Source organism: Artemia sp. Qi Xiang Cuo, chromosome 15, assembly GCF_049724085.1.
Source record: "Artemia sp. Qi Xiang Cuo chromosome 15, ASM4972408v1, whole genome shotgun sequence".
Lineage (NCBI taxonomy): Eukaryota > Metazoa > Arthropoda > Branchiopoda > Anostraca > Artemiidae > Artemia > Artemia sp. Qi Xiang Cuo.
Window position 1 is genome coordinate 63224173 of NC_142808.1, and position 14356 is coordinate 63238528.

General features: G+C 35.0%; 1 protein-coding gene across 4 annotated transcripts in view; it reads right to left on the minus strand.

The window, feature by feature from the left end:
• Window positions 1–6526: 6526 nt before the first annotated feature.
• Window positions 6527–14356, minus strand: part of LOC148943977 (uncharacterized) — a 117589-nt gene continuing 109759 nt past the window's right edge. For all 4 annotated transcript variants that reach the window (XM_089101549.1, XM_089101551.1, XM_089101548.1 and 1 more), the window contains one exon: window positions 6527–6872. In XM_089101549.1, coding sequence (XP_088957675.1) covers window positions 6756–6872 — 117 coding nt within the window. In that variant the 3' untranslated portion in view covers window positions 6527–6755. The remainder of the gene's footprint in view (window positions 6873–14356) is intronic.

The following is a 14356-nucleotide window of genomic DNA, read 5'->3' on the forward strand; positions in this document are numbered from 1 at the left end:
TGCACGGTCTTTATTCATTGTTAGTCAAAGGTAGCGAATACACACACATATATATATATATATATATATATATATATATATATATATATATATATATATATATATATATATATATATATATATATATATATATATATATATATATATATATATATATATATGCCGAAAAATACGGGGATAGTGGAAGCAGTGGCATTTTTTGACACAATCGGCCGACAAAGTTGACTAGGTTATGAAAACTGCCAAGTAGCTGGCTATTGTGCTACCCCACTTTGTGCAGGCCGGAATATACAGATACAATAGTTAAAGGACAGCCTCATACCTTTGCTCAGTCCCAATTTATAAGGTTATAAGAGTATTAAATTATTTCTTTCGTTTAAGAAAAAAATATTGATTGGATAACAGGAATTGGAGTTTCAAAAATAAAAGCCGGTGAAAAAGAGATTGAAAACTCAAAATTAAAGTAAACATTTTTTTTCACAAATTCAGGTTAGTCATGTATGCAATCTTATAAACCCAGAAATAAGAAAAGGCTAGAAAGGGCAGAAATAAGAAAAAAGAAAGGGCAAAAAAAGAAATAAGACAGGACAGAAGAAAAGGCAGAAATAAGGAAAGGCTAGAAAAAATAAGAAAGGGTAGACATAGTAGCTTGGCAATACTTTCCTGGTGTATATTGTTGGCTCTGGATTTATTCCCAAAAGTTTCATTCACCTTATTGAACTACTTTCTAAGATAGAAGAAATCCTAAACTAGGATTTTATGGAGAAGGGACTAGGTATAAAAATAAACACACAACTATGCCTGTCATGCTCTTCTGGCAGAGGCGGATATTAAATCTGTCCTAATGTAAACTAAAAGTAAAAAAAAAATAAAAATCGTACATGCAAAAGGGAGCAACATTTTTATCTGGTTTTTATAATTAACTCTGATTTTGGCTGGGTAACGCTACATTGCTTTTTTTTTCAGAGACAAACTCGAGTTTCATCTTATCAAGTTCTGGTACTATTTGGTGTAGGATACTACTACTGATTCTACAAGTAGACTATATAAAAAGAAGACTCAGTTGAATTATACCCGGTATACCCTGTATTTCGAAGCTAGCACTCGTCCTTTCATATATTTTTGGCTGAATTTTAATCTTGTCAATAGGGGCAAGGCCGTACCCAGGATTTTTTTAGCAGGGGGTTTTACTCAAAAAAAAATTCGGGGGGGGGGGGGTGTACACACAAAAAAACGCTAAAAACGCTTGCAAAATTTGTTTATATCCATTTTTTACGTTTTTATGAGTCAGACAAACATTTTGGGAGGGGTTCAAACCCCCCTCCCTCTGGGGGGGGGGGGGGGGGTTTGAATCTCTTTAATTCTGAAAATTTTCTAATTAATTCTTCTCACAATCTAATATTAAAATCTAACTAGGAATTTTTGTGACCAGTTTTAGGGTTTGACCAGGATTCAACTAATTTCCATTGGGAGGGGCTAGGCTCTCTCCCTAGCTAGGTCAATTGTGGCAGAAACGGTTGTTCTGCCTCAGTAACTGTTAACTCGGGCTTGAATCCTTGAAAGTTTTGAACTGAACATATACTCAAAACATTTTTTTCTCCAATCTTTAGAGGGGGACGGGGGGGGGGGGCTGTCGTCTTAATCAAGTGGCTGCAGCAATCATGAAGGTGCTAGGTTTCACAAGAGACTGGAAAGTGTGATAAAAATTGAAAGTGCATTTGGATTTTTGGGATTATTGTTCACGAGCAGCTGTTTGTTGAAGAAATTCATCTAGCCTTCTAGATAAGACAAATCCAATTTGCATATCAACAGCTGATTATTCCAATTTTTATGTATTTAAAAAAAAAAGGAAAAATGGTGCATTTTGGGAAAATATAATTATTCGAGACCCAAATAAGCTATAGAAATACGAGTTCTGCCATTCGATAAAGCATATTTAGTATCGAGTGAAATTACTTTTTTTTTTTTTTAATATAAAATATTTTTATAGACGTCGTTTTTGAGGGATTTTGCTAAATATCTAAAAATTGCAGTATTTTGGAATTCTAAAATTAGAGTAAGGTAATCGAAGCTTTTATTCCCAGTCCAATATAGCAAGTAAAATATCTAAAGTCTAACTTCAGTCTTATTGGCATAACTTCATCAATTTTTGTTTTTTTGATGATCCATTTTTTCATCCTCCCAAAAAGTTCCAATTTCTTTTAAATCTATTATTACCCGGCTCATTTGTGGACAATCTGTTTTTTTTGTTTGGCCCAATCTGCTTTTTGTTTGGCCCTAGATAGTTGGTTGAAAAGGAAATTCTTTGGCAACGTGTCATCCGGCAAACGTCTCCTAGCCATCTCAACCTCATTATAGCTCTAGTTTGCGGGATATAACCACATCTTTCGAGCAGCATACTTTCGCAGCAACTTATTGCAATATTCAAAATAAAAAATATAGTAATTGAAGTTGCTACTTCCAGTCCAAAATAACTTTAAAACATCTAGTCCTAATTCATTCTCATTACCATAACTTCAATATTTTTTTTTTCATTTTTGGATTTGTCCAAGTGTCATAAGTTGTCCTCAAAAACAAACTTTCAAATGGGGATAAATCCATTTATTAGGATAGTGAAAAAAAAGGTACAAAAGTCCAGTTTTTTCGATCACATATACAGCGATTGTCTTCAGTAGAAATACTAAAATAATAAGATTGAAACTAGCATATTTATATACAACAAAATAAATAACTATTCGGGTCATTCACAAAATAATAAAATTCCGGATTATTTACTAGATTATTTTCAGAAAGAGTTCATTGACAAAGCTCTTGATATATATTTTCTTCTTTAATCTTGCCCAAATGTAAAACATTATAGGGGATAATGAGACCAACCCAGTAAACAATGTATAAACTCAACATTTGGTTTGCAATTAGGAGACACGGAAGGCTTTGCCACTTTCATTGGACATTTGTTTTACTTTTGCGGAAGGTTAGATTTTGTTTGTTTTTATTTTTTTGCTGTTGTTTTTTTTCAGCACTGAAGACGACTTGGCGGAGGTCCAACTATTTGCTTGTTCTTCGTCTTCATATTTTTCCACTGGCTAACAAAATCCTCGTTTTCCCACCTTTTTGATTTTACTTTTCATTTATTATTTCCTTTCCTCTCTTGTTTTCTTACGTAAAAGCTTAAGTAGTACTTTTGGCTCTGGATAGGTCAGAAACTATTGAATCCAATGATAAAGTATTTTGTCCTCTTAATCAAAGTTGCAGTTGTAAGCTTGTTGTAAAATTGTGTTTTGCTGGGAGCATAAGGTCTAAGGTTGAGACCAATCTCGAGGGGTCTGGTATGGTATACCGGTTAAGGTAACGGGTACGAATAATGACAAGTGCAAATGATAAACCTCTAATCCGCTGTTCGTCTTTGGCTGTAATTTGTGAAAACCCCCTTCGATTTGACTGAGGTAAAGGTTTCTGAACCTCACGATTTTATTTTGATTTGTCATGGGCAAAATATTCACTTATTAAAATACACATAATTCGAGCGGCAGTTATTTCAACCATATTAATATAAAACAATTAAAACGAACAACTACTGTTACTTTACTTTGGAAATAGAAGAATAAAAAACATCTTTTATGCCTAAATGTCTCATACAATTGACATGAACGATACCGTAACATATGTGTTCTAAAATCATCGGGAAAACCTAGCATTCGTCAGCTGGATATTTTTGAATCAAACGAGGCTTTGGTAACAAAAATTTTCCACAGATTCTTGAATGCCTTTTAAAATTTACATTATATTTTTGAACATATCTTTTTCCCCCTCGAAATCTTTCATAAAGAAGAAGCATAATTCGTTATGCTCGAAAATATGGAAATAATATTACTGCCCGAATCAATTATGGGACTTGTTATTTATTAAATATAAAATTTTAACTTAAATTTTCAATTTAATTAAAATTCAACATCAGGTAATATTTTTCAAGTATTTCCTGGCCAACTTAGGGTACAATTAAGGTAGATGGCATAGATTAGGGGTAATTCAAATAATCTCTAAGTTCTGTGAGCCATTTTAAAGGTAATTGGAGACCCCAAATAAAAGGCTTCCAATGATTTATGACTGAGCATGTCCACAGTACCTGCAGCTGCATGGCAACTGAGGTTGTTCATATTATAAGAGCTTTGCCTCCTGGGAAAGTCCAGTGGAATTGCAATGAGGATGACCGAGATTTTTGCCTGAGAATTTCAAAAGGGTTCATCCTGCTTCTTCAAAATGAAGGTCAAATTTTGAATTTGTCTTTTGCTGTTGAAGTGCGTTTTCATTTGCCAGACCCTGTAAATCCCCAACGTCAACCTGAAAATCTAACGTCAACCTGCAAATCCCAACGTCAACCTGCAAATCCAACGTTAACTTGAAAATTCAACGTCAACCTGCAAATCCCAACGTCAACCTAACAATCCAACGTCAACATGCAAATTCAACGTAAACCTGCACATCCCAACGGCAACCCGCAAATCCAGCGCCAACCTGCAAATCCAACGCCAACCTGCAAATTTAGCCTCAACCTGCAAATCCCAACATCAACCAGCAATTCCAACGTCAACCTTCAACGCGTCTCCCGTTTACGTACCAATTATTCAACGCGTCTCCCGTTTACTACATTCTACAAGTCCACAATGCCATTCTGCAAAGTAATTCCATTGAAGTTGTTGGCAGTTCACGTTCTGGCAGATCATAGACTGAAGAACACAAGCATTTTAGAACCGGTAGATTGGCTGGATCCTCTTTTAATCCACATACTAGCTTTTAATCCTTTTTTGAATAAGGTCAATAGCAATTATATTCAATACAACTTACAATAGATCTTTTCGAGTCCTTTGCAATAACCAAAATATCTCAAGAAAAACAAAGAAATCTCTGAGTCGCAATTTTAATTCAGAATAGTTTACTTACTCATGGAGATTAATTCATTGACAAACTTAAGAGATGTTATCTATGAATAGATTCTTGCAAAGCTTGTCGTCTCCACTCTACAAATCGCTAATGCGAAACTGATAAATGTCTCCATATCGTCGCTCTTCGGCTCAAGAAATGCGCCAGACGCGAAGCTGTGACAAACAAGAAACGGCCTGCTTTTTTTTTTTTTTTTTTTTTTTTTTTGCGTTAGACTGAAAACACAAAAAGGTATATTTTTATACAATAATTTTTCATTTTTCTGGATTTAAATGCGTATTTAAATCTTAAAAAAAAACGAATTGTGGTTAAGAAAAAGGAAGATTATAAACCACAGCATACGAACATAATGAAACAGATTAAAGCATCCAGAAAGATATCCCTCTTGCATCACAGCAATAATTTCTCATAAGCCCGTGGTAATGCACTAAACATTTGTCATTGCCCGTGTGTGAAGAGGCGGAGTCATGAAGAGGTCTAGACTGGTGCGTCAAAAATCTTTAATGGAGAGTATATGAATTTTCGCTACTGTTCATACATACTTGTACTGTGATTATAAACAATTAATCACTCAAAAGCTCAAGAAGCGTCCCCCACTCGGACCCAGGGTTGCCCCCACTATCAGTTCCTAAAGTTCTACAATTGCCCATATTTGCGTGCTACATAGCGATTTTCGGTGCTAGTCAAAGAACAATTTTCACCACGACACACGCATGGTTTGTTTACCCGTACTTAGATTAGTTTATAGGATTTTTTTTAATGTAAAGGAATACAGTAATAATGAAAATGAATAAAATGTAAGGAATAAAAACGTAATGTAAATAATGCAAAATAATGAAATAATGTAAATAATGCAAAGGAATAAAAATAATGTAAAGGAATAAAGTAAAATAATGGAAAGGAATAAAAATAACGTAAAGGATTAAAGTAAATAATGTAAAGGAATAAAAATAATATAAAGGGAAAAAGTAAAATAAAGTAAAGGAATAAAAACGTATGGTCATCGCTGATTAGAATGCTTAATGGGAAAATGTACACGCGCACACGAATATCCCGTATCTAAATGTATCTGGATTATTGTCATGCATAAAGAATGTTCTAACATATATTTTGATGTGAGACACATCCTGTAATTTCATTTTATATGTCTATATTTTTAATTTGGTCATATAAGAGAAAAAGTGTTGCATTCAATGTAGCATGTGCTACAGTGCTACACATGATGAAATAAGGCTAAAATAGCAGTTTTATGCTGCAGGTGTTAACCCTGCTTGAAGCTGTGATAAGATTAGTAGAATTTGTAAAACGCAGACACTTTTTGGAGTTTTTCCTGGAGCACTCGGTTGAAAGCACGAAAAGGTATACCTTTATACCATAATCCTTTAATTTTAAAGGAAGAAATCCTTAAAAGGATTTCTTTTATCCTTTCTTTTTTTTATTTAAAGGAATTTTTTTTTTTTTTTTTTTTTTTTTTTTTTTTTTTTTAAAGGAATCCTTTAAAGGAAGGAAGAATCCTTTAATTTTAAAGGAAAATCCTTAATTTTAAAGGAAATCTATATCAGCAAGAGAAATGAATCTTCTCAAAAATTTGAACTATACTTTTATTTACGAAAAAAACGGAAAAATTATAAACAAATCGTCACTCGACGGTTCAAGAAGTGGGCCAGGCTCAAAGCTGACAAACAAGAGAATTAAACCGTGAAATTGAAAAAAAGACGTTCAAAAGCAACACAAATTAATCATCATCACCAAATAATCATTGACTATACAAGGGTTTAAGCCCTTTGTTTCACCCCGATTTGGTGAATCGTAAGTTAGGTGAGAATGAGCGCCTCTTCGTTTGTGGCCTTCTCGACGCTTTCTCCTTGCTCCTTCACTCGCTCCTTCATCTCGCTCACTTGTGGATGCTCTGTCACTGACCCCGTCGGTGCCTATAAGAGAAAGATGGTTTATTCTTTTGAATTAAAATCATTATCTTTGGGAACATGGCAAGTAAGACCATTTTTTTATATAGCCTACACTAATGGCTTTTACTGGGTGGAGGGTATGGTCCGTTTGTTTCTTGTTAATAGCAAAAACACTTGATCTGCACCATACGGTCTTCAGGCCAAAAGTTGGACGATCCTACAGTAGATAAACCAAAGAAGTTGCAGAACTTTAAGCTAATTTAGGCTAAACATATATTAAACATAGGCCTGGCTTTAAGGGGGGGGTATCAATGTATTTTTTTGGTTATTTAAAATCAAAACTTTATTGAACATATCTACAGTCCAAAGCGGGTACTTGGAAAGTATTTTCAAATTCAACCTCTGCCTATCTGTAAAGCCTTGACAATTCTGTGGTGAGTCTATGACCCGTCATGAGCTAAAAAAAACACAAACATAGCTTAAAGTCTGTTTTTTTCAGATCATAGGCGATGTTAATAGAGTTTACAAGACTTAAGCTGGATTTATGTTGCTTTTTTTTCTTTGATCCTTAATCGGTGATATACGCGCTTTCCGAACAGATCAGCCCAACTGAAGCGTCGGATATACGTCTCTTGGGGATTCAATGAAAGCAAGGGGGAAGATTAGAATTAATTAGTCCTCGGTAAAGCAAAGATTCCAATGCCTCCTCATTTCTGTCTGAACATTCAAATCTCTGTCGTATATCGTATAGGTCAAGCAAATTTCAGTTTGAAGTTCCCTACTCTATGTAAGTAATCTAAACATCATATTGGGTGAATTGAAACAACGGAGAGCTGAATTATACGAACACTAAAAATATTACAGAGACACTGGCTAAAATGTTATTTTTCAGGGGGGGGTGATACTTATATAAATATCGCTCTCCTGCAAGTTACGTCCAGATTGGAAACTATTGTATGAGCAGATTATGCAAATAGTAATTGAATATATTATACAATCACAGAAAGAAAAAAATAATGAGTCAACTATACTGGATTTTTGGGAACTAGTATCATGAAACAGGGACTAAAAAAAGGAAAATATTTCAGAGCAATGGCGAATTTGTCCTAAAAACGTGGATATCTGGGGATAACATGGATGCTTAAAAAAAATTCAGTTCAAGGAACCACAATTCTGATGAGTCGGGAGGGGGGACATATATTTGACAGTAGTAAAACTTAGAAATGACTTTGCAGATCAATTCCTGAAGTAAGGAGAACTTGGGTAAAAACATGGAAAAAAATCAATGCCGAAGGCTCAATTTCCAACTATTTCTAGACGGGACGATCGAATATTTTATCTTTTGACATGTTTATCTCTACAAATGCATTTGACATACGAAGGGCATTCAAAGAATCCTGTCAAGGGAATTGATATCATCAATTTAATGTCAACCGTTTTATGGTTGTCGTAGAAACTTCGCAAAGGGCTCATTCGATTGGAAATTGAGAGGGCTATTGTCCTTTTTTATAGTCGAAAGTAATCGGAGGGAGAATCACCCCGCCCAATGCCCGTCATTTTCCCAAACATTTCCGATCAACATTTTGATATGGGCATTTTGTTCAACGTAGTTGAAAGGTCTGGAAATTATATCTTTGAGGATGACGACCCTTCCCCCATAGTCCTCAGGACAAGGGTCCTAGGTTATTTCCTTGGGGCATATAAGGTTTTTCCGAAAGTTTTATCGTAGAAGCTTCAAAATGGCTCATTTGATTGGAAATTGAGAAGACTAGTGTCTTTTTTATTAGTCGAAAGTTATCAGAGGACAAATGCCCCCCCCATACCCATCATTTCCCCAAACACTCACAATCAAGATTTTGAAATAGCCATTTTGTTCAGCGTATCAGACAGGTCTGGAATTTATGCTTTTGAAGATAAAAATCCCCCTAGCCCTCAGGGCAAGGGTTGTAAGTTATGCCCTTGGGACATATAAGGTTTTTGTAGAAAGTGCGGTCATATTAACTTCGGAGGGGGCTCATTAGATTGGTAATCAGACGCTTTAGTGCTATTTTTAAGAGTCAAAGTGATCGAAGGACAGCCACCACATTCCCCCCCCCCCCTCAAAACACGTCGTATTGTCCCGAAATGCATCTAATAGAAATTTTGAGATAGCCATTCTATTCAAAAATAGTATAAATAACATATAACAAGGCTTTTGGGATTGAAACAAACCCCAGAGATTAGGGGCAAGGGTTGTAAGTTATGCCCAGGGGACATTAAAGGTTTTTATGGAAGGGATGGTTGTTTTAGTTTAGAAGAGACTCAGTTTTTCTCCTTGAAAAAGACTATGTCAATATTAAACGAAAAGAAATTAATTAAAAAACTTTTTCCACAAAATCAGTTTTTCCAAAAAAAAAAAAAGTAAAGAACTATTAAACCAAAAATGAACAAAAATAGAATCAAATAATCTACCAAGCAAAAAACTACCACAAATCAGTATCAATACATAAACAAAGCCCAAAACAAACAAAACAAGTATTGTATATGAATATTAATTCTAAATAGGGGGATTGAATGTCGAAACACTAGCCTCACTCACATTCTAAGAAGCCTTGGATTAAAACTAGTAATAAAACTGCAAGTACAGAACGACCTTTGTTGATAGAAACCAAAACTCTAAAGAAGGAAGATAAATCAAAATATGTATAGGCTATTGTATAAGAACAAAAAAAAATTATGCATATTCCAAGCATCCAAAACTTATTAATTATAAAGTTGATGATCATTACTATCAGCAAACAGAAATTCGCGTAATTTTAGAAACAGAAACTGAAGTCCCCAACAGAAACAGAAACTGAAGTCCCCAACAGAAACAGAAACTGAAGTCCCCAACAGAAACAGAAACTGAAGTCCCCAGCAGAAACAGAAACAGAAACTGAAGTCCCCAACAGAAACAGAAACTGAAGTCCCCAACAGAAACAGAAACTGAAGTCCCCAACAGAAACAGAAACTGAAGTCCCCAGCAGAAACAGAAACAGAAACTGAAGTCCCCAACAGAAACTGAAGTCCCCAACAGAATCAGAAACAGAAACTGAAGTCCCCAACAGAAACAGAAACTGAAGTCCCCAACAGAAACAGAAACTGAAGTCCCAAACAGAAACAGAAACTGAAGTCCCCAACAGAAACAGAAACTGAAGTCCCCAACAGAAACAGAAACTGAATAAAGGGATATGACGTTGAGAGTAATTATGCTACGAAATTCAACATGTGTGAGAGACCTAAAGCCCCTATGTACAGAAGAGGAAATTCTAGTTCTCCGTCCAGCGAAGTATGATCACGTAAATGACATCCATAGTCCATGGTCGTAGCTCAGAAATAATGATCTAGTCCTGCCTATAGTAAAGAGCCATAAGGTTTCAATGCTCTATTTATATATTATTTATATATTATTCAGCATACGTATTTTAAACTGACAATGCATTTTTTTTTTTCAGTAAATTCATTTAAATTTTTTTTCAGTAAATATTAACGAAGATAAGACTATTAACGAAGATATGTTGACGAGAAATTTAATTAATTTAGTTTTGGCCTAATTAATTTAACCAAAATTAATTAGGACGAGTAATATCGTCAGCAACTTCTTTAGTTGCTTCTTCGAGCTATAGTAGAGAAAAACGATAAACAAAAGAATTCATTTACATGACTATAAAATATTCAATTATACATACTTTTGCAAATACTATCACTTTTTTATAGTATTTACAGAAGTTGTATTACTATCAATACTTTGATTATTATCAATATTAATCACAGTAATAGAGGAGTGACTTTCGTTCGGTGAAAAGGTCAGTTTTTTTTTAAACTCTTTCGCAAAACAAATTTAATTTCATTTTATTTTCTACTGCAAAACTTTTTGCATACTTAGAACTAGGAATTAGGTAGTTAAACTTAATATTTATTATTTTTTATGGGCTGGGTTAAATTGGCCTGGAAAGGCCCCATCAATTTTGGAACAAATTTTTAATTTCCGTTTGAACCTTATTGAATTTAGAATTTCCTTTGATGAATTTTGGACATCAAAAACATAAAGCAATATTATATATGCGAGAACGCTAGAGCACAAAGGACATCAAAATAAAATTTTAGCCCTTCTGGACCCATCTTAAGCCTATTTATAAGATATTTTTTCTAAGATTTTTCTTATGGTTAGCAGCAATACCACATTTTGGTTCGTATTGCAGCTCTGAATTGTGAAAATAAATAAGTGATGGTAATCAGTTAAATCTAACAACCCTTTTCATATAAGTAAAAGTGAAAATTCTTACACAGCTGGGTCTTGAAAGGGAAGCAATACCTCCTTAAGTTGTTTTGTGTCTTAGCTGATTTTTGGTGGATTTTTCACCCACGCTTCCTTTTTTTGTCAGGCACTACTTAAAAAGAGACTCAATGTGATAAGGGCGCTAATGATAAAAATATTGTGAAGGGGGGGGGGGCAGTGTGACAAAGGTGCCAATAATTGACCAAGTTCACAAATTTATTCTAAAAAAAGAGTAAAAAAAGAAAAAACAGGGAAAGAGGGTACCGAAAAAACCCTGGGAGAGGGATGGTCCGGTCCCCCGGCTTCCCCCTGAATCCGTCAGTATAACGACGAACGGAGGTTTTCTTTCATTAAAAACACGTCACGATTTTCCTATTTAAGATGTCCACGGCTGTGCAAGTTTCCACTTAATCAATTCAAGCAATCAACTTTTAATGTTTGATATGAAAAACGAATAAATACAAAAGAAAAATTAAGAAGTCAAAAACCAGGGCGATTTCCCAGTAGCGGAAATGGCGTAGAAAATTCGGGCACAAAACATTCAGGAGAAGAGTAGGACCAATTGGTTATGTGGCCTAAATTAACTTTATGGTAAAGCATACGATATATTAAATACGAAACCTAACCTAACCTAGGTACCTTCTCCCCCCCCCCCAAACCCCAAATAACAACAGTTTAAATATCGTAAACTCAATGAAAATTACTCTTTGCATTCCACTTCTGAATAGCGGTCTTTTGAAAAAACCAGTCTGGCGGGTTTCGTCTCTCATTAGTATATAAAAGTGTCCGTTTAACGTACCAGTACCACCTTTCCAAACAGCTTTGTCCAGCTTCAAAGGGACTAATAAATAATTTACATGCCGATGTCTGAATGACTAATTTTATTACCGAACTGAATAATGCATAGAAAACCTGTTTCAGTTTTATATTCTTTCTTCGGGTGTCGAATTTCTAGCTTGAGCACAAGAATTTCTCTATAATATTTCGAGATTTAATTAGACAAAGAAATAATGTAGACTGACACACAGGTCAGCTGAATGAATCGAGGAAGGAGTGAAATTAGAGTAACATTGTGGGAGGAGGGGCTTTTCTAAAAGAAAAATCTTAATAAAATAAAAGTAGCACCATTACAGTCCTTATTTCATGTTCCTTTTCAATATAACAGTCGCTAGGCTGGCAGTGCACCCCAACCCCACAAGTGCACCTCTAACCCCTACGCTGACAGTGCACTCCTCCCAAATAGTATCATTACATTCCTTATTTCATGCTTCGGTACTTGTATAGAATCTGAGTACACATGCGAGAAGTGAAGTTTCGTTAATGCTATTGAAATATAGCTAAATAGGATCAAAATATAATAGTTTAGAAACAAATTTGGGCTATATATTTTCAAATTAGGGGGGAAGGGGGGGGGGGGGGTAAAGCATAGCATATATTAAATATGTAACCTGACCTAGATACCTTTTAGTCCCCCTAAACCACAAAAAACAACAGTTTAAATCTTTATCACGGAGTGAGCAACCCGTCACAAACCAGTTTATCAATAGTGGCTTTGAGATTTCGATGCGATCTTTCTTTCATGTGTACCAGGTTCTGGACAAGTACCCATGCTTCTTTTGAATGCAATAGTTGCTACACTGGCAGTGCACCCCCCCCCCCGCGAAGTGCACCTCATACCCCTATGCTGACAGTGCACCCCTCCCAATTAGTACCCTTACACTCCTTATTTTACGATCTTTTTCAATATAATAGTCGCTACACTGACAGTGCACCCCCACAAGTGCACCTCACACCCCAACTCTGAGATTGCATTCCTCTCTGAGAGTATAGTACCATTGTATTCCTTATTTCATGCTCCTTTTCAATATAATATTCGCTACGTTGAGAGTGCACCCCCTCCCCACGAGTGCACCTTGCACCCCTACACTGACAGTATACCCCTTCTTCGCTGATGGTTGCACATACGGCCCTAAGATGTGTATAAACTAAAAGAAAACACTAGAATAATGAAAATATTGCTTTATAATAGTTAGCGTGTTTCTGTTAACCAAATTATCATGTTTCCACCCATTGTTATCCACTTTTTAAAATCGCTCAAAATAGTATTTTGCTAATTTTTGCACTCAGTCACAGACGCAGATAAATTTCAGACTAACAAGATAACTGCCTTAACAAAGAACCAAAGATGAAGGACTAGACTGGATACTTACGTATTATCCAGAACACACTCAAGAAGTTTGCTTTATTTGATCTGAGTAAACCGGTTTTCCTCTCGCATTCGGTTATAATCAGTTTATTCTTTCGTGAAATAAACTACAATGCAGGTATATTTTAATTAAATATTTAATAATTAAATTATTTTAATAATAAAATAATTATTATTTAATAATAATAATTATGTGGTTAGGTTAAGTATTTAATATAATAATTTATGGGTGGCCTGCTTTCCATAATTCTCTGTTGTAGTTTCCATAATTTTGTTTCCTAAGTATTATATTTTCATCATATTTTGGTATATTTCATTATGATTAACCTAACTTCACTTCCTGAGCGTGGGCCTGATAATATGCAAGTACCCGAGACAGAATTAACGGATAAATACATTATTAGGGCTTTATATGGGGCCATCAGGGGGGGGGATGTACACTGCCAGTGCAGCGACTATTATATTGAAAAGGAACATGAAACAAAGGAAATGCGGTACTTGTTAAGAATCCAGTATACACGCGAAGACCCGCATCTAGAATCTAATGAAATCCTAATGAAAAACAGGTTTGTGAGGTATTGCTAACTCCGTAAAAAATGTTTAAAGTTTTTTGAGGTTGAAAGGGCAAAAAAAAAGTACCTAGGTTAGGTTACGTACTGCTATTTCATTAGCAGACAACGGGTGATTTGCTAAATAAATTGATGGCAAAGCGTGGTTTCTCAATATTTAAACGATTGTTTTTTGGGGTTTAGGAGGGGAAAAGGTACCTAGGTTAGGTTAGGTTACGCATTTGATATATACTATGCTTTACCCCTCCCCCCTCCCCTAATGTGCAAATACATAGCCTAAATTTGCTTTTAAATTATTATATATTCATCATATTTTATTTTTTGTTAGCGTTAACCAAACTTGACTTCTTTCGTGTGTACCATTTATTGCACAAGTACCGTCAGAATTGCATCCTGAATCCAAATTTAAGATGTATTTGTGTCGGAAAGAAGCTTT